The sequence below is a fragment of the Peromyscus leucopus genome, chromosome 2, assembly GCF_004664715.2.
Source record: "Peromyscus leucopus breed LL Stock chromosome 2, UCI_PerLeu_2.1, whole genome shotgun sequence".
NCBI classification, from domain to species: domain Eukaryota; kingdom Metazoa; phylum Chordata; class Mammalia; order Rodentia; family Cricetidae; genus Peromyscus; species Peromyscus leucopus.
Window position 1 is genome coordinate 139977648 of NC_051064.1, and position 13391 is coordinate 139991038.

At 49.3% G+C, this 13391-nt stretch overlaps 1 protein-coding gene and 1 pseudogene across 7 annotated transcripts in view; both read left to right on the plus strand.

Moving 5' to 3' along the window:
• The window catches only part of Tmco4 (transmembrane and coiled-coil domains 4), an 82946-nt gene that overhangs the window by 15942 nt on the left and 53613 nt on the right, over positions 1 to 13391 (plus strand). For all 7 annotated transcript variants that reach the window (XM_037203132.1, XM_037203130.1, XM_037203131.1 and 4 more), the window contains 2 exons: positions 6754 to 6928; positions 8508 to 8535. In XM_037203132.1, coding sequence (XP_037059027.1) covers positions 6754 to 6928; positions 8508 to 8535 — 203 coding nt within the window. The remainder of the gene's footprint in view (positions 1 to 6753; positions 6929 to 8507; positions 8536 to 13391) is intronic.
• LOC114697263 lies at positions 10998 to 11145 on the plus strand (annotated as a pseudogene).

The window sequence follows — 13391 nt, forward strand, 5'->3', positions numbered from 1 at the left end:
AACCTTCCACAGGTTCGTACTCAGCCCTCATTACATCCTGTGACTTTGGGAGGGGGACTTGAGCAGGTGGGGAGCGGCATTCTGGCTCTGTGTCTGTCGGATAAGCGTCACAGTGCCTAGCACAGAGTAGGTGCATAGTACATAGTTGCAGGTGTTTACCAACTCTACATACACCTTACTCCCTTTGCCCTAGTTTGTAATGAGCCTTTCTCTGTCCACCAGCCAGCTCCCAAATAACAACACAGAGACTTATTATAAAAGCTCAGCTTTAGCTTAGGCTTGTCCCATTAGCTCTTATAACTTAAACTAACCCATTTATATTAATCTATGTTTTGCCTCAGGGCTTTTTAACTTTCATCTTGCACCTCCTCTCCATCTGGCTGGCGACTCTGCCTTTCTTTTTTCCAGAGTCCTCTCTGTCCCCAGAAGTCCCACCTAACCTCTTCCTGTCTAGCTATTGGCCGTTCAGCTCTTTATTACACCAGTCATGGCAAATACATCTTCACAGAGTGTACAAATATCCCACAACACTAGTTTCTTCATAACGTGAGGATACCAGTGGAACTTGTTTTTGCAGCCAGGGTACTTTGGGGTACGAGTCCTAAACCACAGAACTAAAAGAGAGTAAGTGGTAGGTTTCTTTTCCTTATGTGCTAAAAACAAACAAACAAACAAACAAACAAACCAAAGGTAGATAATTCCCTGTTGATTGCCTGCCTCCAGAGACACTTGCTTATTTATAAGATTCGTGATCACAAAATAGCTGCTTCAGTTCTATATATCACATCTTCACAGGAATAGGCCCAAGGTGGGAGGACAGACAGTCTTTCCTAATCTACCCCCCAACCCCCACCACCTCCCTAAGGCTTTCTTTTGTGTCATTGGTTAGATCCTGTGAAAGGGACCACACAGGCTGATGTTCCCTCAAATACCCAGTGGCCTCCTGAATGTAGTGCCTGCCAGCCTGGGGTGGCCTCTGAGTGCCCCCCCCAGCTGCCCTTACAGCTCGAGGACAATTAGGGTCCACTGTTCTGCATAGGCATGCAGCCCTAGGTCACATGGCCAAGCCTCAGCCTTGGGATGGGGGCAGCGCAGAGGAGGGAGTATTTGGCAGTTTTTGCCACCAGAGAAACAACTGGCACTACACTGATGTCACAGGGGGTAGCAGGGCAGGGGATGTGTGTACATGGTCTCTGGGGAACCTGGCTCAGAGCTACAGCCCTGCATCAAATTGGACGTGGTGGCACAGGATTGCAATCCCAGCACTTGTGATGTGATGGTGGGAAGATCAGGAGCTCAGAGCCATCCTCGCCCACATAGTAAACTTGAAGCCAGCCTGGGCTACGTAAGACCCTGTTTCAAATGATGATGATGATGATGATGATGATGATGATGATGATGATGATGTCATCATTCCCATAGCCTCCATCTGGCAGTGAGAAACATCTTGGGTATTCTGTTCCCAGGCATCTTAGTTACTTTTCTATTGCTGTGATCAACATCACGACCAACACAACTTATAGAAGAAAGCGCCTGATTGTCCTTGTGGTTTCCGAGGGTTAGAGTCCATGGCTGCAAAGCAAAGGCATGGTGGTAGCAGCAGCTGAGAGCTATCTCTCAGAGCTGCAAGCAGGAGGCAGAGAGCACACTGGGGATGGCAGGAGGCTTTCGAGACCTCAAAGCTCACAGTGACACACCTCCTCCAACAAGGCCACCTCCTAATCCTTCCCCAACAGCCACCAACCGGGGACCAAGTATTCAGGTACCTGAGACTTCTAAGGGCCATCTCATTGAAACCACCTCACCAGGCAAGCCTGTGTCTGTCTCCTACAAGAGTTCAGCTCGCTGGGTGGTGGAGGCGCATGCCTTTAATCCCAGCACTCGGGAGGCAGAGGCAGGCGGATCTTTGTGAGTTTGAGGCCAGCCTGGGCTACCAAGTGAGTTCCAGGAAAGGCGCAAAGCTACACCGAGAAACCCTGTCTCGAAAAACCAAAAAAAAAAAAAAAAAAAAAAAAAAAAAAAGCGTTCAGCTCAACACCTGCTCTGTCCCTTACTTGTACTAAACCTGGGGAGCCTCCATCTTCCCAAAAGCTCCTTTAAGTAGATGAGCCAGATAGCTCCCACACATACCTTCACCACCACCACCACCTCCACCATCACCACCACCATCACCACCACCACCACCACCACCTCCACCACCTGTAGCATGAATCTTAAAAGTTTTTATTAATAAAGTCAAACCTGAGGCCAGTTACTGGGGTGAACACTGGAAGATCAGAGAGACAGAACAAGCCACAGCTATCTCACCTCACCAATTCCTCAGCTGGTCTTGTTTCCTCAGACTGGAAGCCTCTGAGTCCTTATCCAGAATGAATCTCAGCTGAACTGTGTTGCTCCAAAGCCTGAAAGATTAACCAGTCAAATGCTTAACCAGCCAAAATGCTTCTAGTTTCTGGTCCTCACGCCTTATATATCTTTCTGCTTTCTACCACCACTCTCTGGGATTAAAGGCGTGAGTCACCATGCTTGGCTGTTTCCAATGTGGCCTTGAACTCACAGAGATCCAGAGGGATTTCTATCTCTGGAATGCTAGGATTAAAGGTATGAGTGCCACCATTTTCTAGCCTTTGTATCTAGTGACTGTCTGTTCTCTGACCCCAGATAAATTTATTAGGGTACACAATATTTTGGGGAACACAATACCACCACCACCACCACTTCCACCACCACCACCACCAAGGACCCTCCAAAAGCAGGTCCTGATGCCCGCCCCCAACTTCAGGCCTGTCCTGGACATTACTAAAAGGACACTAGGGATGTGAGTTCTGTTCCCATGTCCCCAGCATTCTCCCTGGGCTCCCTGTTTCCCATGCTGTGTTCCAAGTTGCTGCCCATCTGAATTTTAAGGCAGAACACACTGTTTTTAAACTCTCTGTCCTTTTAAAGCCCAGATAGGCTGTTGGGTTCCGTTATCTTTGGAAAACATTCAGTAGCTGGGTTTTTGTCCTCCTGGGACATCAAAGCAAATGTCCCGAATATTTATTTCTTATCTGTCCTGTGAGCATCCCAGATGCTGCTCCTTACAATTGATTCAATTTATTCAGGATGTAAAGCCAGGCGGGGCAGGGATAAAGAGCAGCAGGGGAATGTCTGCCTAGTTTGCATGAGGCTCAGTCCCACACCACAAATGTGGTGATAAATGAAAGAAAAAAGACAAAAATAAAAACCAAAGAAGCAGTATACAGACAGGCGCAGCAGCTCCAGGCTCAGACCTCTCTCCTGCTGCATGCTCTGAGGCTGGAGAATCATAAGTTCAAGGCCAATCTGGGCTGGCTATATGCTGAGATCACATCTCAGAAGAAGTCAAAACTAGTTGGGTAGACAAAGCTCAGCACAAACTCCTTCTGCCAAGGCACAGGTACTTTTGGTTCTCAGGCTGTGGTCTGTGTCAGTTATTCAGCCTCACTGCTGTGGACCCAGAGTGGCTACAACAAGAGCATAGCTGTGTGTCAATAAAACTTTATTCATAAAAGTAGGCGAGGGGCCAGATTCCTGAAGGCTATAGTTTGTGGTCCGTGAGGGGAAGAACTTTGGAGGAAGAATGAGGAAGCCAAGATTCCAAGGAAGCCTTGCCTATGTTCCTCTTTGGGACCCTGCTGAGCTTGAACCCCAAAAGCCAGGTGCCCTGCCTGTAAGGACAATCTTAGTGAGTGACCAGCACATGATGACCCTGAGTGATGCAGTTGCTAAAGAGGGGCTGGCTCTATGGTGGGTAATCATGGCGGTGGGGATACAAGACAAATGTCTGAGCCTAGAGCTTAACATGTCTGCATCTAGGCTGCCACATCTGAGGGGACAGGGGTTGACCTAAAACCTTCCTGGCCTCATGGGGCTGTGGTAAGAATTCAAGTCTGTATGGGAAGACAGCTCAGGCAGACCCAGCTGTGTGATAAGCGCCACTGCCTTTGCTGATGTTGTTTTGTTTCCTTTGTGATGGTGCTGGGGATGGAACCTGAGGCCTTGCGCACACTGTGCTTGCACTTTACCACTGAGCTAAACCCCCAGCCCATCATTGCCCTATTTTTATGTATTGCAACCCAGCCAACCATAGTTACAGCAATTACCAAGGCCCTGCCCATCTGACATACTGCTTAACTTGTTCATTTGCTGTGCTGGGCACACACACACACACACACACACACACACACACACACACACACACACTTCCACTAGACCATTGTGTTGTTTAGTTTTTACTGGCAACTTGACACAGCCTAGTATACCTGGGAAAAGTCTTAATGCAGAACTGTCCAGATGAGGGTGGCTTGTGGCTATGTCTGCGGAGGACTGTCTCGTTGTTAATAGATGTGGGAAGACCCCAACCCACTGCGGGCAGCACCATTCCCTCCGCAGGGGGTCCTGAATAGCTTGAGAGGAGAAAGCCAGCTGAGAGCAGCAAACTCGTTCCTTCTCTGTTTATGACTGCAGATACGATGTTTCAAGTTCCCATCCTGACTTCCCCACAGTGGTGGGCTGTAACCTGGAATTGTTAGCCACATAAACCTTTTCTTCCCTAAGCTGCTTCTCGTCAGGATAATTTATCACAGCAACAGAAAAGGAACTAGAGCACCCATTATAGAAATACGTCGGTGGGTAGTGCCTCACAGGTGCCCTTCTTAGCCCAGGACAGAGAGTAACTCTGTTGATCTCTCCGGCAACCCTGTGAATTAGGTTCCCTCATCATCACAACTGTTTTATATTAAAAGTCCGAGGCATAGCGAGCTGGAGAAACGGATCCCAGGCCCGCACAGCTGGCGGTAGTACTGGGGCTCTGCTCTTTAACCCTGTGCTCTTGTGACAAGATCGTTCTTTGGTTGTGAGCCTAGCCTTTAACGGCCGAGCCATCTCTCCAGCCCGACAAGATAGTTCTTTGGGTCTTTCTTGACAGACACCAGGCTAGACTCCTCCCTTGGCCCTGAGTCATTCCTCTGCTACATTGACTGGTCCGTGTTCACCCACTGAATCATTCCTGAAGACATCGCCCTCCACACCCACCTGCTATCCCCGGGATGACCCAGGGGGAAGTGAGTTATCTATCAGGAGGCCATCACGGGAGATAACATTTACTGCAGGTCTGCAGATGCCACACACTGTTCCTGTCATCTTATCTTCCTATATAACCCCCGGGGTGGGTCCCAGTCTCACCTACCTTTTACAGCCTTAGAAAATAAGAAGGTGAAGTGGGTTCTCCGAGGACTTCCCAGGATGGCCGGATGTCACGGTCCATTCTCACCCTTTCCTCCCTGTCTCCCTCAGTCACCTGTCCGTAAGTTACCCTGCTGACTAGCATTGCTCAGACATTTTCAGCTTGCTGTATTCTGCCTTGGGAAGCTAGTCTCTTGAACCTATTTTAGAGATAAGTAATTCAGAGGCACAGACAGAGGACAAGCTACCTCCCCAAGTTGCTGTGGCTCTCTTGTTCTCCTCAGGGGAATAAAGGAGGGGCTGTTAGCACAGCCTTGAGCTCTCTATAACCTTTGGGGCCTGCCCCAGCTGTACAGGACCATGTTTCCAAGATGTCGCCTGACTCCCCAGGATCCCTGGCATAGAGTCACCCCTTGAAACCACTGTGTGTGGGGGGAGGAACCCATCTTCAGAACTTCCGCTAGGGTCAATGGCAGTGGCAGTTGAGGTGTCCCTCAGGGTGGCAGCTTGCTGCCCTCGCTCTACCGAGCTCCGTCCCCTCCTTCCCTTCCATAGGTGCTGGTCCTAGGTGGGGGAGCAATAATCTCTGCTTCAGACCACAAAGCCAGGGTCTGGCTCCCAACCCCACACCCCACACCCCCATAGCACTACCTTTAGAGCTCTCTGCCCCACAGCAGCTGTGAGGAATGGGCTGGGTGGGCTGGGTGGCGTAAGGGGGGCTCCTTAGGTTCCTTCAGAATCTCTTGATATTTCCAGGAGTCCACCATGGTCTTGCCAGTTTCCCTACAGGAGCAGAGCCCAGGACTGGAAGCCCAGGGCAGTGTTTACAGGCTGGAACTCTGCTTTCAGAGTTTAAATGAGGGATCTAGACTTCAACCTTTCCCCTTTTCTTTACTTCCTGATGAATTCTGTTCCCCACAGCCCACCGCCCTTCGCCAAAACCTCAGCCCTGCCCAGAGGGCAGCCTGCACCAGATGTCTAGTGTGGGCTCTGCCATGGTCCCCAAGAAGATACAGTGTGCTTCTATCTCAGATCATGGGGCCCCCAACTCTCCACAGTGGCCCCGCTGTCCCCTAGCAGGCCCCACGGCAGCGCACCTGCTGGGGTGAGCGTTCCCTTTGCAGCGGACGTCTTTCCAGAAATGAGTCCGTGGTGACATCCAGGCACGTCTCCTGGGATCCCCAGGGTTGCTGTCCAGTTCTGCAGGTGGACCTAGGGTTGCTTAGGACATGGACCCTCCCTCTGTCCTCACACATCACACCACTCTGGGGGTGACTTCTGTCCCTTGGTTCCTTATTCCCCATCATGGTTCAGGTCACACAGGCGGCGGCGGCTGGCACCTTCATCCCTGTGGTTCGTGTGCCTCTTGGTAAAAAGTCTCGGTGTGAACTGAAGGCAGGAGCTGCGTCACCTGAGATTCCATTCAGACCATCTCTGTGTTTCCTGGACCTGAGTCACAGGCTGACATATGTGACCCTGTCCATCCACCGTGGGCCTCTCCAGGCCATGTTATCCAGAGGGCTGGGACCTAACTACATCTCTTTATAGTTCCTTCTGCACAGAATTTGTGACGGGCCTGGTAAAATGGCTGCATTTGTCCGAAGCTGTCCTTCCAACCATGACTGCCTTTGCCAGCGGCCTGGGAGGTGAAGAAGCCGACATCTTTGCTCAGACTTTACTGAAGGACCCCATCCTGAAAGGAGACGCATCAGCAGTCACTCAGGTGCGCTGGGCCCTGGGTGGCGGCTCACAACCGTCTACAACTCCAGCCCCAGAGGCTCCGATGCCCTCTTCTGGGCTTCATGGGCACTGTATACATGTGGTGCACAGACATAGATGCATACAAAACACCCATATGCATAAAATAAAAATAAGTCAAAAAACATTCCAACACCACCACCACCCCCCACCCCCACCCCACCCCACCCCACCCCTACCCCCACCCCCACCCCCGCCAACTGGAAGTCTTACAAGCACTTCTGGTTGTAAGCACTTTGGACATGGAGTACTCAGCCTGTATCTCATGCCCCAGAAGGTTGTTTGAGAATTAAATGTGCTAACCTCTGTAAAGGCAAGATCTCATTATAAGCACTCAGAGTGTTAAATGGGTAGTGATGGTTTCTACCATGACAATTCAACATCACTGTAGTATATCACAATGGAGTACTGGACCATGCGCCACCCCAGCCTATGTGACTGAGTTGGAGGGAAATGACTCATTCTCTGTCCCCAGCAGCCCCAAGGCTGGAATATTTATGCACACATTATAAGGTATCTTTAGATGGGACACGCGTACTATGCACAAAATTGATGCATGCGTCTTGTGCATCTTATACACACAGTCTGGGGGTAATTCTATACATTTTTAATACTTTTGTGCATAGTACCACAGTTCACGGTATGGAATTTTTTCACTTGAAAATTTTTTGGAACTGGGAGTGAGTTACTGGAGGGATGGTTCAATCAATAACAACACTTGCTGCTCCTTTTGTGCATAGTACCACAGTTCACGGTATGGAATTTTTTCACTTGAAAATTTTTTGGAACTGGGAGTGAGTTACTGGAGGGATGGTTCAATCAATAACAACACTTGCTGCTCCTGGAACTCCAGTTCTGGGGAGTGCAGTGCCCCCTTCTGGCCTTCTCAGGTTCCTGCACACCTATGGTACACATAAATTCACACATGCTCACATGCATACACTAAATAAATAAATCTTTAATATATATGTATATGTATATATGTGTGTGTGTGTATATATATATATATATATATATATATATATATATATATATATATAGTTTGGGAATTGGGATTTTTTTTTTAATTAGTATGTTTAACCTGGGTAATCCCTACTTTGTAGTTGAGGAGACTGAGGCATAGAGAGGTTAAGTCACTTGCCCCAGGTCACACAGCTCATAAGTAACCAAAGCCAGGATTCGACCACCTTGGTGGTCTGCCCCTAGAGCATGCATTCTACCAAGCTATGACTTTTTTCTGGAGCAGCAGCTTTGCTGTGTGGCCTTGAGCATATTACTCACCCTCTCTGAGTGCAGTTTAAGTAGGCAGAAGCTATGATGGACATGGGCTGCTGGTGGCCACATGCACAGGGAGGAAACAGGGCCTTCCCTCCTTGCCTTGGCCTGGTTATTCACTTACATGCACAGTGTCTACCTGGCTTGCCGCTGTATCATAGGGGGAAAGGTTATACCATCTCCACTTGATAGGACTCAGGGCTCGTCTGTCGAGTGAGCTGGTGGTGGGCTGTCAGCACTTCACTGATAACTGTCTCCTTTCCCCACAGGACCTCCTCAGCTTCTCACTCAAGGATGGTAAGTGGATTCGCTGCCTTTGTGATGTGGGTGCAGGGCAGCCGGTGACCATGCCGCACCTGTGTCTGCCCCAGGGTGTCACCGTGTGATATTGATGGGGCTTTTTTAATTTCTGCCTCATAACCCTCAAGTCTGTCCCCTTCCCACCACTCATCGTCCTGGGGCCGCCTAGATGACAGCTGGGGTCTCCTCCCTGTCACTCCAGCCCGTACCCTGCTCTCTCTCCACTTACATCTCAACGATGTTTCCAGAGGAGTGTCTGGCCACCCTTGTCTCCCTGCCCCATACCCACCATGGGATTCCAGCACATCCAATATGGCCCCGAAGCCCCAGTGGGCTTCACATCCTCTCTCCCACCTCCTCCTTCAATACAGTCAAGTCGCAGCCCCAAGCGTGGCTTCTACCAGCTGTGGCTCCTTGTAACTCCCCGGAGTCCGGTGCTTTCTGCACCCTGGAGTCCTTGCACACACACACACACCCTGACCCTTTCGCATACACTCTCCAGGCTGGGCGCCATGACTCACTGTCCCTGGTCCACCCACTTGCTCCGCCCTGGCATGACAGTGTCTGTTCTCACGGCTGTGACAAATGTCTGGCAGAAGCGACTTAAGGGTGGCGGAGTTGATTTCGGCTCACAGTCTGGGGGCACAGTCCATCGTGATGGGGAAGGCATGGGAGCAGGAGACTGGGGTAGCTGGTGGCATTCCAGTCACCGTCAGGAGGCAGAGAGCTCAGTGCTGCTTCTCTGTCTGTGTTCTCCTTTTTATTCAATCCAAAACCCCAGCCCATGTGCTGCCCACTTGGGATGACCTTCCTCCCTCAGTTAAACCCATCTGGAAACACCCTCACAGACATGCCCAGAGGTTATTCAGTGAAGATTAACCCTCTCAGTACCCCCCTCATCAATGTGATACCCTAACACATAATTTTTAGTGGTAACATTCTACCCATAGACCTCAATGTCTGTAGCCGTCTCATAATGCAACATGTATTTAGTTCACCTTAAGAAGTCCAAAGTCTCTTCAGATGCTCAAGGTGATTTTAACTATACGTCTCTGTAAATCTGGGGGGGGGGGAAAGTTATGGTGGTGGTACATACCTTTAATCCCAGCACTCGGGAGGCAGAGGCAGGAGGATCTCTGTGAGTTTGAGGCCAGCCTGGTATACAGAGTGAGTTCCAGGACAGCCAGAGCTACACAGAGAAACTCTATTTTGAAATATATATATACTCCCAATATACAAAGGCACAGAGTAAGCATTCCCATTCCCAAAGGAAGGAGTAGGGGCAGAGAGAGACTAGAATGGGCCCAATCAGGACCAAAACCCAGGAGGACAAGGAGCATATCCTGCCACCCCATATCTGACATCTGGAGCTTTCAGCGGTCCCTCCTCATGTGACTCCTGTGCCCCAGCAAGCTTCAGCAGCCCGCCTCTCCAGTTCTGCCCCCTGTAGCACAGAGGTCTCTTTTGGGCACACTTCACTCTGTGTACAGTAGCTTTCCTTGCCTTATGTCTCATGGCCTTGGTTTTCTCCACCCTTTTTGGAGTCTCCATTGGATTTTAGGATTCACCTTCACGGCTTCATCCAATGGTTTCTCAGGACTTCCTTCTAGGGAATCTAACTGCCACACATTACCTGGAGTCCACAGCTTTCTGGAACTTCAGTGCAAGCTTCCATGAGCCAGTAACTCATGCACTGTGCACATCCTCTGTTAGGGTTTCTGTGGCTGTGATGAAACACCATATGATCAAAAAGCAAGTTGGGGAGGAAAGGGTTTATTCGACTTACACTTCCACATTGTAATTCATCATTGAAGGAAGTCAGGACAGGAACTCAAACAGGCCAGGAACCTGGAGGCAGGAGCTGATGCAGAGGCCATGGAGGGGTGCTGCATTTAGTGGTTTGCTCCTCATTTGCTGCTGAGCCTACTTTTTTATAGAAGCCAGGACCACCAGCCCAGGGATGGCCCTTCCCCATCAATCACTAATGAAGAAAATGCCAACAGCCAGATCTTACGGAGACATTTTCTAATGAGGTCCCCTCCTCTCAGATGACTTACTTGTGTCAAGACAACATAAAACTGTCCCCCACAGCTGCTAAACAGCGGGTGTCTCCTCTACACCTAGGGCCTGAACCTGAGAAACCACTTCTAGGAAGTTGAATTCAAGCTGAGAACGCCTCCTGGCATTCAGTTTGGGTTTTTTTTTTTTTTCAAATAAATTTTCATTTTCACAAGTTGGAGCCTTTCATAGATGAGGTCTTCAAACTCTCCAGAATGGCCCATTACACTGGCTTACAGCATTCTAGAACTCTGTAGCCTGCAGGTCAGACTCTTCCAAAGGCCGATGGGCCGCATGGTGGGTACAGGGATGGCCTCCTTGTCGGTATGCATTTCTTGCATCAGTTGCACTCTGTGACATTGCATTGCTGTGACAAAGGACCTGAGCAAAACAACCTAAGGATACTCTGCTGGCGGGAAAGACGCCACAAGAAAGTGGTTTTCCCAGGGTGAGGCTCATTTCATTCCAGGTGTTCTGACCCCCACGGTTTTCCCAAGTGTGGGAGATTCAACTGCATAATTTATGGTTATGGGGGACCATTTTCCCCGGTGTTTTAAAATAGAGTATTGGAGCTGGAGAGATGGTTCAGTGGTTAAGAGCACTAGCTGCTCCTCCAGAAGACCTGGGTTCAATTCCAGCACCTCTCTGGCCTCCTTGGTCACTGCACACATATGGTACATGGACACACATGCAGTTTAAACACCCACCCACATTAAAAAGTTTTTAAAAACCCACCGGCTCAAGGAAGAAAGGGTTTATTTTTTAATGAAAAAAAAGAAAGAAAGAAAGAAAAGGAAGGACCTGACTGTTCCTAGGTATGGTGGAAGAGAAGGCTTATTGTAGATAAGAAAGAGAGCAGAGGCAGAGGCAGGGACATCTGGGAGAGTCCAGAGTGAACATGACCCTGATCTGGGCCATGTGAGGGGTGAGAGAGGGTGCTGCGGGCCGCAGGAATATATCATAAGAACTCAGCTGGTTATGGCAAAGTCACTACCTGGAGGGATCAGGGAATTCCTCCAGAGGAAGCCAAATCCCAAGGAGTTTTTGGTGTTACTTGGCTTGTTATATATCAGCTGTATTCTGTTATGAAAATCATGTGTGCCTTCATAGCTTTCCCAATTGACTTTTCCCTAAGAAGGGCTAACAGTGTAGACTGATCACTCTCTGGACATACACATTCCAGGTATTTTGAGAACAGCCTCAGGAAAGGCTTTCTCTGGAATCAGCTTATCTATCTCACTTGGCCACTTTCAAGGACTACAGGAAACACCACCCAGGTGGGCGCCCATTGTTAGTCCCAGGTGGACTAACAATGATAACAGCCCACATGCAAGTCTCCTGATTTACGGTAAATTCCACAAGGAGACACCGCCTAGGAGAGGTGGACGTTAAGTAATAGCTTTACACAATTTAGCTTGGACCCTCCCTTTATATACCGAGACTTCCAGGAGGTAGGAGAGAAGAGAAAAGAGAATGGAAGATCTAGATGGGTAAGAACTTGAAAGGAACGAACTGAGATGGGGAAGAACTAGATTGAAGGGCTAAAAGAGAGGACTAGAGGAATGAGATGGAAGATGAGGAAGAGTCAGATGGAGAAGAACAAGATGAGGAAGAGCCAGATGAGAGAGAAGGAGACGAGAGAGGAGCTGATAGGGGAAAAAACTAGATAGATGAGAACCTAGAAGGGACAGAACTATATGAAGGAATTAAGATAGAACCTAGAGGGGACAGTAGATAAATATAGAGAGAAATCAGGCAAGAAAGGAGCTAGACATGAGAACAGAACTGAAGCTGTGTATAAAGGATGTTATGCCAGAGGAATTAAAGCAAGTGGACTATAGAACTCGGTGTGCTGAGATTATATTTCCTGATAATAGTCCTCGCCGTTAGTAGGTTCTATCTTAATTCCCGGGTTTCAGGATACATGCAGTCCATCATGGAGGGGATGGCATGGTGATGAAAGCCTTTCTGGCTGTAGTGGGAGGAACATGAGGCAAGGTCACATGACACCTGCAGTCAGGAAGCAGAGAACATGGGTGCTCACTCACATCCAGCTGGCTTTCTCCTTTCTCTCTCTCTATTCTGGGCTGGCCTTCCCTCCTCCGTTCAAGTTTGGCATAGACAGCCCCACAGTGATTCCAAATCCAGTCAGACTGATGAAGAAGTTGAACTGCCACACAAGGGGAAGCCACTGGGTCTCTCAGTGTGGACAGCAATGTAGCTTTGCCCTTTCTTATGTGGCCCTTGGTCACCACTTCCTTGCTCCTGGGAAGCTTCCAGTGGGTTGAGCATAGCACCAGGCCCTTAGCAAACCCCTGTTGAATACGTTTGGGAAACAGTTCTCTTTATGGAGGGAGGCAGCTCAGGGACGGTCAACCATCTCGTCTGCCAGAGTTGATGAGTGGCAAGGCCTGTGTTAGCTTCCTGTGGCAAAGTGCTGCTATCCACCTGACTTCCCTGTACCCTCTGAGAAGCCATGAGTCTGAAATGCAGACAGCGGGGTGGCACTCCCCCTGGAGGCTCTAATGAGGTCCTTCATGTCTCTTTCAGTTTCTATTTACTGTCACAGCACCTTGGCCTGGGTCCTAATCCCTTCCTGGCCTCCCCAAGGACTTTGCCTTCTTCCCCTCTATGTATCTCTTGGAAGGACACCTGATTAGGACCTTATCTCGAGAGCTTTAGTTTGATATCTGGAAAAGTGTCTTTCTGACATAAAGTCACTTTCCATCCCAGGTACATCTTAATTGGGGTGGGGCGAATTCTAACTGTAAGGTTCTCTGATCCCGCCCAGCCCT